The sequence below is a fragment of the Rhineura floridana genome, chromosome 17 (assembly GCF_030035675.1).
Source record: "Rhineura floridana isolate rRhiFlo1 chromosome 17, rRhiFlo1.hap2, whole genome shotgun sequence".
Lineage (NCBI taxonomy): Eukaryota > Metazoa > Chordata > Lepidosauria > Squamata > Rhineuridae > Rhineura > Rhineura floridana.
Genome location: NC_084496.1, coordinates 24027755 through 24041453, shown reverse-complemented (window position 1 = coordinate 24041453; position 13699 = coordinate 24027755). Strand labels below are relative to the sequence as shown.

The window sequence follows — 13699 nt, the reverse complement described above, 5'->3', positions numbered from 1 at the left end:
ATCCTCAGCATCTCCAGGTAAGGCCAGGAAAGGCTCCCTGTCTGAAACCCTGGAGAGATGCTGACCATCAGTGTAGACAATACTGAGCTAGGTTAACCAACAGTTAGGGCAGTTTCCTTTGTTTTTCTGTTCCTAACTAAATCCTCCTCCATCCCTAACTTGAAGTATTTTATTTATTGATTTGATTTATATCCTGCCCTTCCTCCCGGCAGGAGCCCATTTCAGAAGTGCGAGCCATTTCAGAAGTGCCATTGCTCCTTTCTCTGAAGGTGTTTCAAATATGAACACAACAAAAACATGTTTGCAAATGTTTTGTATCATACAGGTAAACTCAGTGGTGTAGTGGCAAATTCAGAACTGCAAGGTCCCTTCACGATAGTCACACCACGCCCCCTTTTTTTGCTGCTGGGTTGAAGATGAGATCCTTGTTAATGCCTTCTTCCACAGCAACGGACATTCCTAGGAGCCAGCAAGCATGAAAGGAGGAGAGAGTTAGCTACTGAGAAGAGTCTTCTCAGGGGCTGACTCAGCTCCTTTCACTCTGATTGGCTCCAATCAGCACGAAAGGGCAAGGAAGCATGTCAGAAGACTCTTCTCAGTGGCTAACACACTCCCCTTTCATGCTGTCTGGCTCACAGGATGCTGGAGACATAGGGACCCTGCTGGGACCCAGCTCCCAAAAAGTAAGGGGTCTAAGACCCCCTGAGACCCCAGACAACTATACCTCTGGGTGAACTCACCAGAGATAGCGGCCTGCAGTTTTGTGCTAAGTGTATACTCAATATCAAACTTGGGTTTGCCTCTGTGAAATGTGAATGCCTCTTGCGTCACAGACCCAACTCCAGTTTCCTGTTTGTCCATTAAGATATGCCAGGGACAAACAACAGAAAAGGTTCTGCTTGTCATATATCTACTACTACAATGCATTACATGTGGGGCTGCCCTAGGGGACTCTCTGGAAAACCCAGTTAGTATAGAATGCAGTTGCTAGGGTACTGACTGGGACTGGTCACTGGAAACAGTGTTGGATGAGCTCCACTGGGTTCAGTCCATTTCTGAGCTCAATTCAAGATGCTGCATCTTAGCCACAAAGCCTACATGCCTTGGGCCTCAGGTAGGGATGAACAAATCTGTTGATTTCTCATTTTAAGTTCAATTCTTCACATTTCCACATCAGTTTGTGGGTTTTTTAAAAAAGTCATCGTAAAATTCCTCATCATTTTGGTGCAAATTTCTCCTGACACATACAGGTCTGTATGCAATTTTTGCTTAACATGCACATTTTTGCAAAGCATATTTCCCCTGGTATTTATATTTTCCTGAATATCATACATTTGTGTCTGCTGTTTTCACTAACACATGCATTTTTATCCCAACTTTACCTCAGCAGATGCATTTTTGTATACATGGCTGGGGAACTGCCTGGCAACATTCGGAGAGGTGTGAATTTCAAAAGGTGATTGTGTTTCAGCTCGCATAGTGTTTTGGAAAGTGCAGATTCATTTTTAAATGTGAATGCAAGTGAATCTCCCTCCCCAACCCTGGCCTCAGGTACCTGGAGAAACACCTGCTCCCAAGGCAATCTGCCTGTACGCTGCCTCCTCCAACCCAAGTGCATCTGCCACTGAAGGTGAGAGGAGTACCAGCCCAGGAGAGGGCTTTTTGGGTACTGGAACTCTCTCTCTCTCTGGAACTCTAGCTTGATCCAAAAAGGCTCTTCTTATTTTCATATCAACCTCCACCGCTGGAGGCGAATCCCATTCCAAACAGCATAGGAAGCAGACCTTTTGTGTTGTGGCACCTGCCCTTTGGAATTATTTATTTATTTATTTAAGTAATTTATACCCCACCCTAGTTCATAGAATTCAGGGCGGCGAACAAATAAGACAAGTCCAATACAATCCTATATAAAATTAATAAAAAATAAAACAATTCAAATACTGACTTTAAAAGCTTGACGAAACAAAAATGTTTTTAACTGACGACGAAAATCTATGAGTGAGGGGGAACGTCGGATCTCTAGTGGCAGGTTATTCCATAAGATGGGAGCTATGGTTGAGAAGGCTTTGTTCCTTGTATTGGAACGGCGAATTAAAAAGGTAGAAGGAATAATAAGAGAGTGTTTGAAGCATACTCTTGTTGGTCGCTGAGATTTATACTCCAGAATACAATTTGATAGATATGTTGGAGCTAATCCATGTAGGGCCTTAAAAGTTAATACCAAGATTTTAAACTGGTGATGAAATGAGATTGGTAGCCAATGAAGTCGGTAAAGAAGAGGTGTGGTATGCATTTGTGGGCCAGCTCCAGTCAGCATTCTGGCCGCCGCTCTCTGTACCAACTTAAGCGGATGGAGTGATCTTACAGAAAGTCCAATATAAAGAGAATTACAATAATCCAATTTAGAGGTCACAAGGGCCTGTGTCACTTGCCTCAAGTCTGACGATCCTAGAAACGGACGGAGTTGGAATTCCCTCCCCTTGAATCAACCCCCTTTAGTCAAGAAGACTAAAGCAATGACAACAGAAGATTTATGTCACTTTAAAGTTGACAATGAGGACATTGAACTTGTCAAGGATTATCAATATCTTGGCACAGTCATTAACCAAAATGGAGTCAATACTCAAGACATCAGAAGAAGGCTAGGACTGGGGAAGGCAGCTGTGAGACCAGAGGCAACAGTGGGCAGAGCAAGGGATGTAAATGTCACCTTTCTACAATAGGCTCGTTTCTACATGCATTCACACAGCCTGGTATCCTCCATCCAGGCACATAAGAAGCATTATAAGAGTTCAGGGTGTTCACATTTGGGATGTGAAGAAGGGTTACTGAGGTGGCTTGGAGAGAGTTCCGAGGGCCAGACTAAAAGGCCTGGAGGGTGCCCCCAGGCCTGAGGCTCCCCAACAATGAGGTAAAAATACAGTTTAGTCTTAATCTGGAAACGCTTGGTTAAAAAAAATAAGGGTTTTAGCAGGTGCCAAAATGTATACCGATTTGATGCCTGTCTTCTATACATGGAACAGTTTGTATACCATAGTGGGGAGGAGAGCCTGGCTGGGAGTCCAGAGTCTGAGAGTTCAAATCCCTGCTTGTGTCTCCTGGGTGTCAAGGGCCAGCTAAAGATCACTCCCACAGGGAGTGGTTCAGGGGTTACGTGCCCTGCCACCTGTGCAGCCGTGGGCAAGCTGCATAGTCCCAAGGAGCCCAGTTGCCCCCCAGCTGGCAATTGCAGACAAGGAAGGGGCTGGCTTGTGCAGCTGTGGCAAGCTGAGCAGGCCCTAGCCAGCTGGGGAGGACTAGCCTCAGAGGGAGGCAATGGTAAACCCCCTCTGAATACCGCTTACCATGAACACCCTATTCATAAGTCGGGATCGACTTGAAGGCAGTCCATTTCCTTTTTTCTATACATGGGGATGGAGTTCTATAAAGTGGGGGCTACCCAGCTGAAGGCTCTGTACTGTGCTGCAAATAACTACTGTTTCTGATGTTTTGATCATATATTTTTTTGTATCGATGTTATTGGTAAGCCACCCTTAAAAGTTATGTTGGGCAATATAGAAATTCCTTCCTAGGATCAGCTGGCAAGCTGTTGTTGGAGACAGACTCCTACCCTCGCTGAGTTGGTGTTGACCCAACGGTTCTGGAGCGCCCAGTTAGGAAACAAAAAGGAAACGGTAATGTGTGTGTGAACAAGGCAGTGAGATTTGCAGCAGATCAGGGCTGAAACAAAGGACTGTTTCCTTTGTTGTCCAATCCGCCTGTGAGTGGTTCTGACATGTTTGTGGCGCCCTGCATGGAAATGGGAGGAGCTGCGGCATCAATCTGCCAGGGGTCCACTTGCCTTGATTTGTGGAGGGAAACAGTCAAAAACATCCTTTAAATCAGATAAATGTAAAGGCTAGGGACAGGGTTGCAATCCTTCTGAAAGACCACCGGTTCTCCTCTACACTATCTGAAAAATACAGGAGTCTCATCCTTGGTTCATCAAGCCCAGTATTGTCTGCACTGACTGGCAGCAGCTTCCCAGGGTTTCACACAGGAAACATTCCCAGCCCTACCTGGAGATACCAGGAACTGAACTTGGGACCTTCTGCTCTGCCACTTCGCTATAAACCGTCCCCAAAGATGTACGAACAGAGGAAGCTGCCTTATACAGAGTCAGATCCCTGGTCTATCTACTCAGTATAGTCTACACTGGCCGGTAGTGGCTCTCCAGGCGATCAGACAGGTTTTATGGAGATGAAGGTAATACATTAAATAATGATGACAACAACAACTTAGGTTCTTTAATTTCAATGGTTCTACTCTAAGCAGAGCATGCTTATTTATTATTGCATTTATATCCCAGGAACTCAAGGTGGGATCCATGATTCCCCCCACCATTTTTTTCTCACAACAGCCCTGTGAGGTAGCATGGGGTGCGAGATAAGGGCTAGTCCAAGGTCACCCTGTCAGCTTCGTGGCTGAGTGGGGATTTGAACCCTGGCTTCCCCGGTCCTAGTTCAGCACTCTAACCGCTATACCACACTGGCTTTCTGTGGGGTTGCATCTGGGACCTTCTGCATGCAAAACAGATGCTCTTCCATGAGCTACATCCCTCTCCTGAGGTAGCATGGATGGCTAGGGGTGTCTTTTCACAGTTTAGGCTGGTTTGCCAGCTGCGATCGTATCCAAGGAAAGCTGATCTTACCCTAGTCACACATGCCTCAGTTACATCCAGACTCAGCTCCTGTATAATGCTTTTCCTTTAAAGATGGTTTGGAAACTCCAGCTGGTTCCGAGCGTAGTTGCCTGGAGGCTTGTTACGGCCAGGCATTCCGATCACAGACCACACTTATCCTGTACCAGATGTGTTGGCCGCCTGTTCATTTCTGGAGCCATTTGAAGCGCTGGTTTTTAAAGCTTTGCACCCTCCTTGAGTGGTCTTGCCTAGCTAGAATGTGTCTCTCATAATGTTTCTTGCTTGCCTGGAAGGAAGACAAGAGAGGGATGTGCATGTGGGTATAGAAACTAATCTACTGCAGAAAAGTAAAAATTGTATTCATTGTTCTGCCCCCCTTTGCCTCTGGCTCTGCCTACTATTAGCATCTGGCCCCTGGAAGGTCACCCAGAAGGGAATGTGGACCTTGGGCTGAAAAAGTTTCTCCACCTCAGCTGTAAGCTACCCCCCTCCCCAGCCTCTCCCATCCTAGCAGGAATATGTCCAAAGGGTGTTGAAATTAAACAAATATCTAAGGCTACACTCTCATGAAGGATCAAATGGCATGCCTTTGCCAATACAGATGCAGATTCTTATTTTGGACATGTTGTATCCTCTAAATGTATTGTTGCACTTAGACCTTCATTTAAAAACAAAAATGAGCCAAAACAGCTCCCATGATTTTCAAAAGATGGCCGTGAATTGAAGGGAAAAAAGATCTTCATCTCAATATATGTTTTGCCCCAGTCAGTTTTATCAAGACATATTTGATAAATAATATCCTGTTTCTAAAGATTTATAAAAATAGACCAACGCCTCCGAGTCACCAAAGTCAAAAGGGTTTTAGTCAATGCTTGCCTTATAAGTCCTTATTTTCTGGAAGTTTATCTCTGTACCAAGGTACTCGCTCGGCTTCCTTCTCAGATATTCCAAGGGTTGCTCCATGGGAAAGAGAAAAGCATTCCTCTGAAATAGCCCATGTGGTGTGCTCCAGCTGTTGTTGGACTACAACTCCCAGAGCTTGGAAAAGTTACTTTTTTGAAGTACTACTCCCATCAGCCCCAGCCAGCATGACCACTGGACTGGGCTGATGGGAGCTGTAGTTCAAAAAAGGAACTTTTCCAAGCTCTGCTCCCAGCTGTCCCAGCCAACATGACCATGGGTGAAGGGTGATGGGAGTTATACTTCAACAACACCTGAAGCACCCTCCTGAACCAGGGTAACCAGAAGCAGGTGGCAGGAAAGAGCAGTGGAGTGCACCTGGTCTCTTGGCACTGCTATCACCCCACAGCTTACTGGGAGGTAGAGTGTGAGAAACAAGGTGGCAAGGATGTCAGATATGTGCAGATGTACGAGGGGAAGCACCGGATGGTCTCCACCGTGTGTCCACACATTGCTAACCTCCCCACCGCCTTACATGTCCTCCTTTTCCTCCCAGTAAGCTGCAGAAATTATCATGGAGCATGCATGACTTTTCATGCTGGCTTTAATTCAGGGACACCTGCATGCAAGAGGATTCTTCTGGTGGGGCCCCAACAGCCTCTTCCAGTGGATGCCCTTTCCCAATGACGACCTCAAGCGGGGATAATCTGCCCAGGAGACCCATCATTCCAGAAATAGTTATCAGCCAAATAAAACCCATATAGTCCAGCATTATCTACTCTGATTGGCAGTGGCTCTCTGCAGGTTGCAGGCAGGGAAGAGTCTATCCTGTTACCTGTGTCATGGCCCCAGCCTCAAGATCAGAATCAGAGGAGGAGAAGAGAGTCGAGTCCAGGACTCAGAAAGCCCATAGCTCAGGGGGAGAGGACACGCTTTGCATGCAGAAGGTCCTAGGTTCAATCTCCAGCATCTCCAGGTAGGGTCGGGAGACAACCTTATCTGAAACCCTGAAGAGTGACTTCAAATTACTGTAGACAGTACCAAGCTAGATGGGCCAGTGGTCTGACTTAGCAGTTTCCAATGTTCTTATGAGTGCTGTAATACTGGCTGGGGAATTACAGCAGACTCTACAGCTGGTGGTCTAGAACTCATGGAGCCTGAGCCAGCATCCTCATAGATGCTGTCCTCCAAACCTGACTTGTCAGAGGAATCACCATGCCTCCCCAATGCCTCATAGAATCATAGAGTTGGAAAGGGCCTATTAGGCCACAGAGTCCAACCCCCCTGCTCAACACAGGAATCCAATTTAAAGCATCCCTGACAGGTGGCTATCCAGCTGCCTCTTGAAGGCCTCCAGCGTTGGAGAGCCCACCACATTCCTAGGTCATTGGTTCCATTGTCGAACTGCTCTTATAGTTCAGACGTTTTTCCTGATTTCAGCCAAAATCTGGCTTCCTGTAACTTCAACCCATTATTCCGTGTCCTGCACTCTGGGACAATCGAGAAGAGATCCTGGCCCTCCTCTGTGTGACAACCTTCCAAGTCCTGGAAGAGTGCTATCATATCTCCCCACAGTCTTCTTTTCTCCAGGCTAAACATGCCCAGTTCTTTCAGTCTTTCCTCCTGGGGCTTTGTTTCCAGTCCCCTGGTCATCTTTTTGGCCAAGGGGTTGGCCTTTTAAGAGTACAGGCTTGGGAAAGATGGGCTGGAGGAAAAGATCCACTGCTCCTCCTTCTTGTGGTTCCTGATCTTGAATCTGGATTTGGCCGCCCTACAAATTGAGGACTGTACAGGAGGACACCCAGCCACTCAGTACACTCATTACCACCCAATGGCAGCTGGTGCTCATTGGAGCTGGCAGGGCGGAAAGCAAGGAGATGAGCAACAGGTGGAGCCAGAGCCAATGACAGGCAGAGCCAGCTCATGCCAGGTTTGCCCCCATCCTCCTCCTCCTTGTTGAGTTCTACAAGGGCAACATTGAGACAAAGGAGGGAACTGACAGGCAGTTCCATCCCTGGAATGGTTGCAAGTAAAAAGGCAGGCAGGTGGGGGCTGGCTGAGGGCAGACTGAGATTTGTGCGGCAGTGTCCCACTTGCCCTAATAGACTGGCCTCCACTGTTACCACTGCTGTTAAGGTAGGTCAGCAGTACTATTATGTCTGGATTGCAAATGTGGGGTTTATTATTTGATTTATATCCCGCCTTTCCTCCCAGCAGGAGCCCAGGGCGGCAAACAAAAGCACTAAAAACACTTTGAAACATCATAAAAGCAGACTTTAAAATATATTAAAACAAAACATCTTCAAAAACAGCTTTTTAAAAAAGCTTTAAAAACAGCTTTCTTTAAAAAAGAGAAAGAAAAGGTTTAAAAACATATTAAAAATCTTGCCTATGATTACCTGGGGGCTTCATTGCAGTGGCAACGTTTCAGCAGGAGATTCTCTCCCGCTGTCTTTTAGCCACTCTGCGCCCCCCGTCCCACCCCCTGGAAGGATCCTCCCTTAAAGTTCTCCCAGGTCCTGCACAGCCTGATGTCGCCTGTGCTGCTCGCAACCACCAGCTGCTGCCTGCTTGTCACAGTTAGATGTCTCCTGCACAATGCTGGCCCCTACCAGCTTACTCAGCTCTCCTCTTTACAGGAAACATTGGAAGCCGCGTTATGCCCAGCTCAGGCAGGCACTGATCCATCGAGCAGACCACTGACCCAGGATTAAGACGCTGTATGAGTTAGCTACAAATAGCAAGGGTGGTATTTTCAGGACGCTGGGTCTCTTGGCTCTCTTCCTTAGCAATGGTCAGCTGCCTTTTGAAAGCAAATGACCCATCCCCCAAGGCAAGGAGAAATTCAAAGGGAAGGGAGAGGGATAGAAATCCTATTCCTGCCACATTGTTGCTGCCTGCCTGTGTAATAGCAGATGCCATCATTTTAATACCTGCTTTAATATACATATCCAGCCAGAGCATTGTAAGTGTTTGTTTAGCTTTGACTGACGCCATCCATCAGCTGAGAATAGAGGCTATGGAATGTTCACGCCATCTCCCAGGTACACAACGCGTCTCGCAAAACATAAAAAGATGTATTTACACAATAAACTCGACAATTGCACAATCTTTCAAGCCTGACAGGGAGAAACGTTACAGCCAGTCTGGAGATAACACTTTGGGTACTGCAAACGAAATAGAGTATTTTCTTAGGGGGTGTACACATGGCAATGGGTAAGAGGCGAACATTGCTACTGATACTTCATTTAGGGTGGAATTCAGAGCAGGGAATTTCCTGAGATTCAACATCTGAGTGGAGTCAATTATGGGATTCGCAACCCCAAGAGGTACTGACAGCCACTAAGCTTGGCTGGTTTTAAAAGGGGATTCAGACAAGTACTTAGAGCAGGGGTGGGCCACCTTTGAAAGGTGGGCAGGGCAACCCACCTGCAAATCACATGATGTCATTACAATGTCACATGATTGACAGGTGGGTTGTCCCACCCACATGTCAAAGCCCCTTGCCCTTTGTGAGTCTCCCCATATTTCTTCTCATCCCTGAAGTTGGAGATGGAAACAGGAAGCACTGGATGGATTCAAAGGGTGCTTTCCAGAGCAGTTTACAATTCCCAGAGTGGTTTAAAATTCAATACCTCTTCTCAGGGAACTGTGGGAATTGTAGCTCTGTGAGGGGAATAGGGGTCCTCTAACAATTCTCAGAACCCTTCACAATCTACAGTTTCCAAGGGTCTTTGGGTGAAACAATGCCTTTTTAAAGTGATATGATACTGGCTTTGGGGGCTTATTTTCTTAGTGCAGACTGGGGCCTTATTTTTACTAATACACACATTTTTAAGCACATTTTAACCTAGTATATCCATTTTTGTGCATATTACTTGGCTAGTCAGCTGTATTGCACAATTCAAGTGTGAAGTTCAAAGGATGGCGGTGTTGCAGTTTGCATCTTGTTTCGGAAAGTGCGAATTTGGTAGTTTGGCCTTCAAAAGCAAACTGAATTGAAATTCTTCCCGCCCCCATACCTACTCACCCGTAATCTTTTTCATGCATTTGCAGAGAAGTGTTGCTGTGATCGAAAAGAATATGACCTACCATCATTTCATGCGCTAGTAGAATTTGCATTGTTTGGAAACCCACATCCCATGACCGACACTTGAAATCTAGTGCTGGATTACAAATTACTCCGAAGCCAGAAAAGTTTTAAATATGCAGTAAAGAAACAGTCTTATTGGGCCTGGCTATATATAGGCATTTGCCAAGGCAAAAATAAGTAAGTAGAGCTGGCATTGTGTGGCCCAAGGGAACGGCTATATCTGGGTGACCCAGAGGACAGTGAAAAATAAAATAAAAGAGATCATTGTGGGAAAATGCATCCTACATTGGTGATCTCTTTACTCTGTAACAGAAGGTAAGACTGGTTCATTGGGTAGAAAGTTTGGCCTGGAGAGGGTGGCTTTGGGTCAGGTCCCCAATAGGGGTGGGGAGGAAATTCATTTGGCTTCTTTGTTTTCACTATTGCTATCCTTGTATTAGATTAATTATTGTTATTTCATTTCAAAGTTTATTTAATTATATGACTACTAATATTGTCTAGTTTATTGTTCTATAATTGATATGATTGATATTTAGGGTTTTTTGTCACTGCTATTCTTCATATGTATATATGGTATATCAAAAGGTCATCTAGTCCAACCCCCACCAATGCAGGAAATCTATTACTACAGCATCCTGATAAGTGCCTCTTATCCAGCCTCTGCTTAAAAATCTCTAATGAAAGAGAATCCACCACTTTTGAAGGCAGCTTGTTCCACTGTTAAACAACTCATGCTGTCAGGATGTTCTTCTGAATCCTTTTCTTGTCATTTGAACCCATTGGTTCAAGTCCTACTGTGTGGAGCCTAGGGATGGGCAAATCTGTCAGTTTCAATTTCTCTCTGTGTCTCCTTTCTTCAGTCTTAAATTCAGTTCTCCACTTTTCCATATCCATTCGTGATTTTTTAAAAAAAGTCCTTGTGAAAATTTATCAGCATTTTAGTGCAAATTTCTCACAACATTTTTGTATGCAATTTTGCCTTATAAACACATTTTTACAAGGCAGTTTCCCTTAATATAATGGACTTTTATGAACATATAAACATCATTAATATATGCATTTAGATGCACACTTTACCCTAGTAGAGGCATCTTTTTGTACACATTACTTGACTGGAGAACTGCATTGCAAAATCAGGAATAGTGTGAATTTCAAAGGATGTCTGTGTTTCAGTTGGTGTATTTTTTCAGAAAGTGCAAACTCAGTAAGTTTGCTTTTAAAGGCAAACTGAATCAAATTCCCCCTCCATAATTACTCTCAGCTCATGGTGATTGTGTAGGGGGGAGGCTTCCTCTCCCCCCCAGGACATGCCTAGGTATAGCCCCCCCAAATTCTAACATTTATAGTAATTGTGGGAGCGATTTGATCTGATAGTTCCAATCTCATCCTCACGTCTCTCCTGTGCATTTCTTTCCTTTCATCATAAGAGAGTGCCAAGAAGACGTGATGCTCAATGTACCATCTGTTTTGTTCCCTTGTTATCAGCTGTTTCTAAATTCCACCTTCATGACAGTAAATGCTCTGGCCAAGGATGCTCAACATTATCTCCCACCCAATCTCTCTCTCTTATTTGTCATTTTCCTAGAAAAACAGCTACAATGTTCCAGCCCCGATTATTCTGAGCATCTTACCAGACACTCAATTGATTCCCCGTGCCTGGTCACCTGTGGCCTGTAAGAGTCGCCTTAAGCGACCAGGCATGGGGAAATTGTTTGAACATTGGGGGGGGAGGGCGTACCAACTTTCACATTTTTAGCATGCCACACAATGTGATTTAGATATGTGTTTGGACAGGCAGATCCATAGGAGTTCTAAAGGGCTAGCGATTGTTGTGGATTTATGTGCAGAGCTAGGTTATTCCACTAGCAAAATCTCCATGGCTTTGGGGACTGTTCGTTGCAGGGATTCCATAGAGGGGCGTGCATCAATATTGCACTTCCCAGGGATCTCTTCTGGTGGCTGCTGTCAAGGATTGCTAAGGTGAAAATCTGGAACCCTTGTGGTTGGCCAACAGGGTAACATGCAGGAATGGCCCCAAGGCAGTAAAGGATTCCCAGGCTCTAGAGTGACCCTGCTCAACCAGAGTCCCCCATTATTTTCCCCCTGTGAGGTAGGTTGGGCTGAAAGATAGTGACTAGTCACCCGGTGAGCTTCATGGCCAAGTGGGAATCTGAACCCTGGTCTCCCAGGTCCTAGTCTGACACTCTATTTACTGCACCATACTGGTTCTTGGTTTCTGACACACTCCGGCTGCTTACCATGCCACACACAGAGGAAGGAAGATGAGTTTTCTGCCCCACCGCAACACTAAATCTAAGTGTAGCACTTTATCTCTTCCATTCTGAGAGAATGACAGCTGTTTCTTTATATAGTGGGGAGTCAAATAATGCATCCACAGCTGCTATTAAGGTGAAGGGCTAGAGTCGACTCAGCCTTGCAAGCAAGTTGACAAAAAAAGTTACCAGCCAATTGAGAATGACAACAATGATTCTGGCATCAATCACATCAGTGATCCTAGCCCATCAGGGATCACATAGCCATTGGTATGACAGCATGTGATACATGGCCAGTCAGATTTGGGTGAGTGTTTGGATCCCGAAGGGCAAATGAAGCCAGTTCAGGAAGTACTGCCTTCACACTTCATAGACAAACCCTTCAACCCCGTTCAAAGCAATCTTGGCCAATCTTTGATTTTTCCCCCCCTAGGGGTGCTTTTTGATGCTGCTGAAAATATTTGTGAAAAGCAACCCTCTTTCTTTTGGTTCACCCCTAATTCTAATGTGATTCAGTGCTATGATGTCCCTGTGACAAAATCTCATGATACAGAAGAAACGTATGTGGGGGCCCTTCCAACTAGCAACCTCCCTCTCCCTGGTGTGTGTGTGTGTGTGAGAGAGAGAGAGAGGAATATACCATATCTGAAATGGTCAGGGGTGGTGGAAGCTGTAGTGCAGTAGCTGAGGGTCGTCAACTTGGATGGCGTCAAAAGAGGGTTAGACACCTTCATGGACAATAAGGCTATTCATGGCTACTAACCATTCAGGTTAAAGCCAGTGTGGCGTAGTGGTTAGAGAGTTGGACTACGACCTGGGAGACCAGGATTCGAATCCCCACACAGCCATGAAGCGCACTGGGTGACCTTGGGCCAGTCACTGCCTCTCAGCCTCAGAGGAAGGCAATGGTAAACCACCTCTGAATACCGCTTACCATGTAAACCCTATTCATAGGGTCGCCATAAGTCGGAATCGACTTGAAGGCGGTCCATTTCATTTTCAACCATTCTGGTTAGCTGACAGAGGCAGCGCACTTAGGCATGTGATTGGCCACTCTGAGAACCGGATGCTGGACTAGACAGGCCATCAGCCTGATCCAGCAGGCTCCCCTTATGTTGACAGGCAGTGCCACCCCCGGGACTGGTGGTAAGTAAAAAGAGAGGCAGGTAGGGGATGGCTGGCTGAGGGCAGACTGAGCCTGATGGGACAGTGGCCCATTCACCCCAATGGATCAAATGTTCCATGCCTATTAAGGAGAAGAGCTGTTCCAGGCCACCCTTGTGCACCTAACTCTCTGTTCCTCTGTGTTCTCCTGGCCTAACTCCTCCAGTCTATTTATCTCAGAGAACTCAGATCTTCATTGGATTGATGCCTGGCAGTGTCAGTCTTGTGCATTGTCACAGGCTCCCCATTTCTGATATAGACGCATACAAACTAGGAACAACACTCGTGGCTACCCAACGAAGCTGAGCGCTGGAAGATTCACGACAGAAAAAAGGAAGTACTTATTCAAACAGTGCATAGTTAAACTATGGAATTCACTCCCACCGGAGGCAGTGGTGGCCACCAGCTTGGATAGTTTTAAGAGAGGATTAGACAAATGCATGGAGGATAAGTCTACCAAGGGCTACTGGCCACGATGGGTAGGCTCTGACACCCACCCACCCCAGTCAGAGGCAGCGTGCTTGTGAATACCAGTTGCTCGAAACCACAGGAGGGGAGAGTGCTGTGATGCTCAGCTCTTGCTTGTAA

At 45.9% G+C, this 13699-nt stretch overlaps 1 protein-coding gene across 2 annotated transcripts in view; it reads right to left on the bottom strand.

Moving 5' to 3' along the window:
* The window catches only part of LOC133371852 (voltage-dependent T-type calcium channel subunit alpha-1H-like), a 229767-nt gene that overhangs the window by 106500 nt on the left and 109568 nt on the right, over nt 1-13699 (bottom strand). Inside the window, exon 3 of one of the 2 annotated variants that reach the window (XM_061599736.1) lies at nt 4351-4967. The exons of the other annotated variant lie outside the window; for it this stretch is intronic. Within the exon in view, the coding sequence (XP_061455720.1) occupies nt 4866-4967 (102 nt within the window). The 3' untranslated portion in view covers nt 4351-4865. Of the gene's footprint in view, nt 1-4350; nt 4968-13699 lie in introns of those variants that run through there. 2 annotated transcript variants of the gene reach the window in all.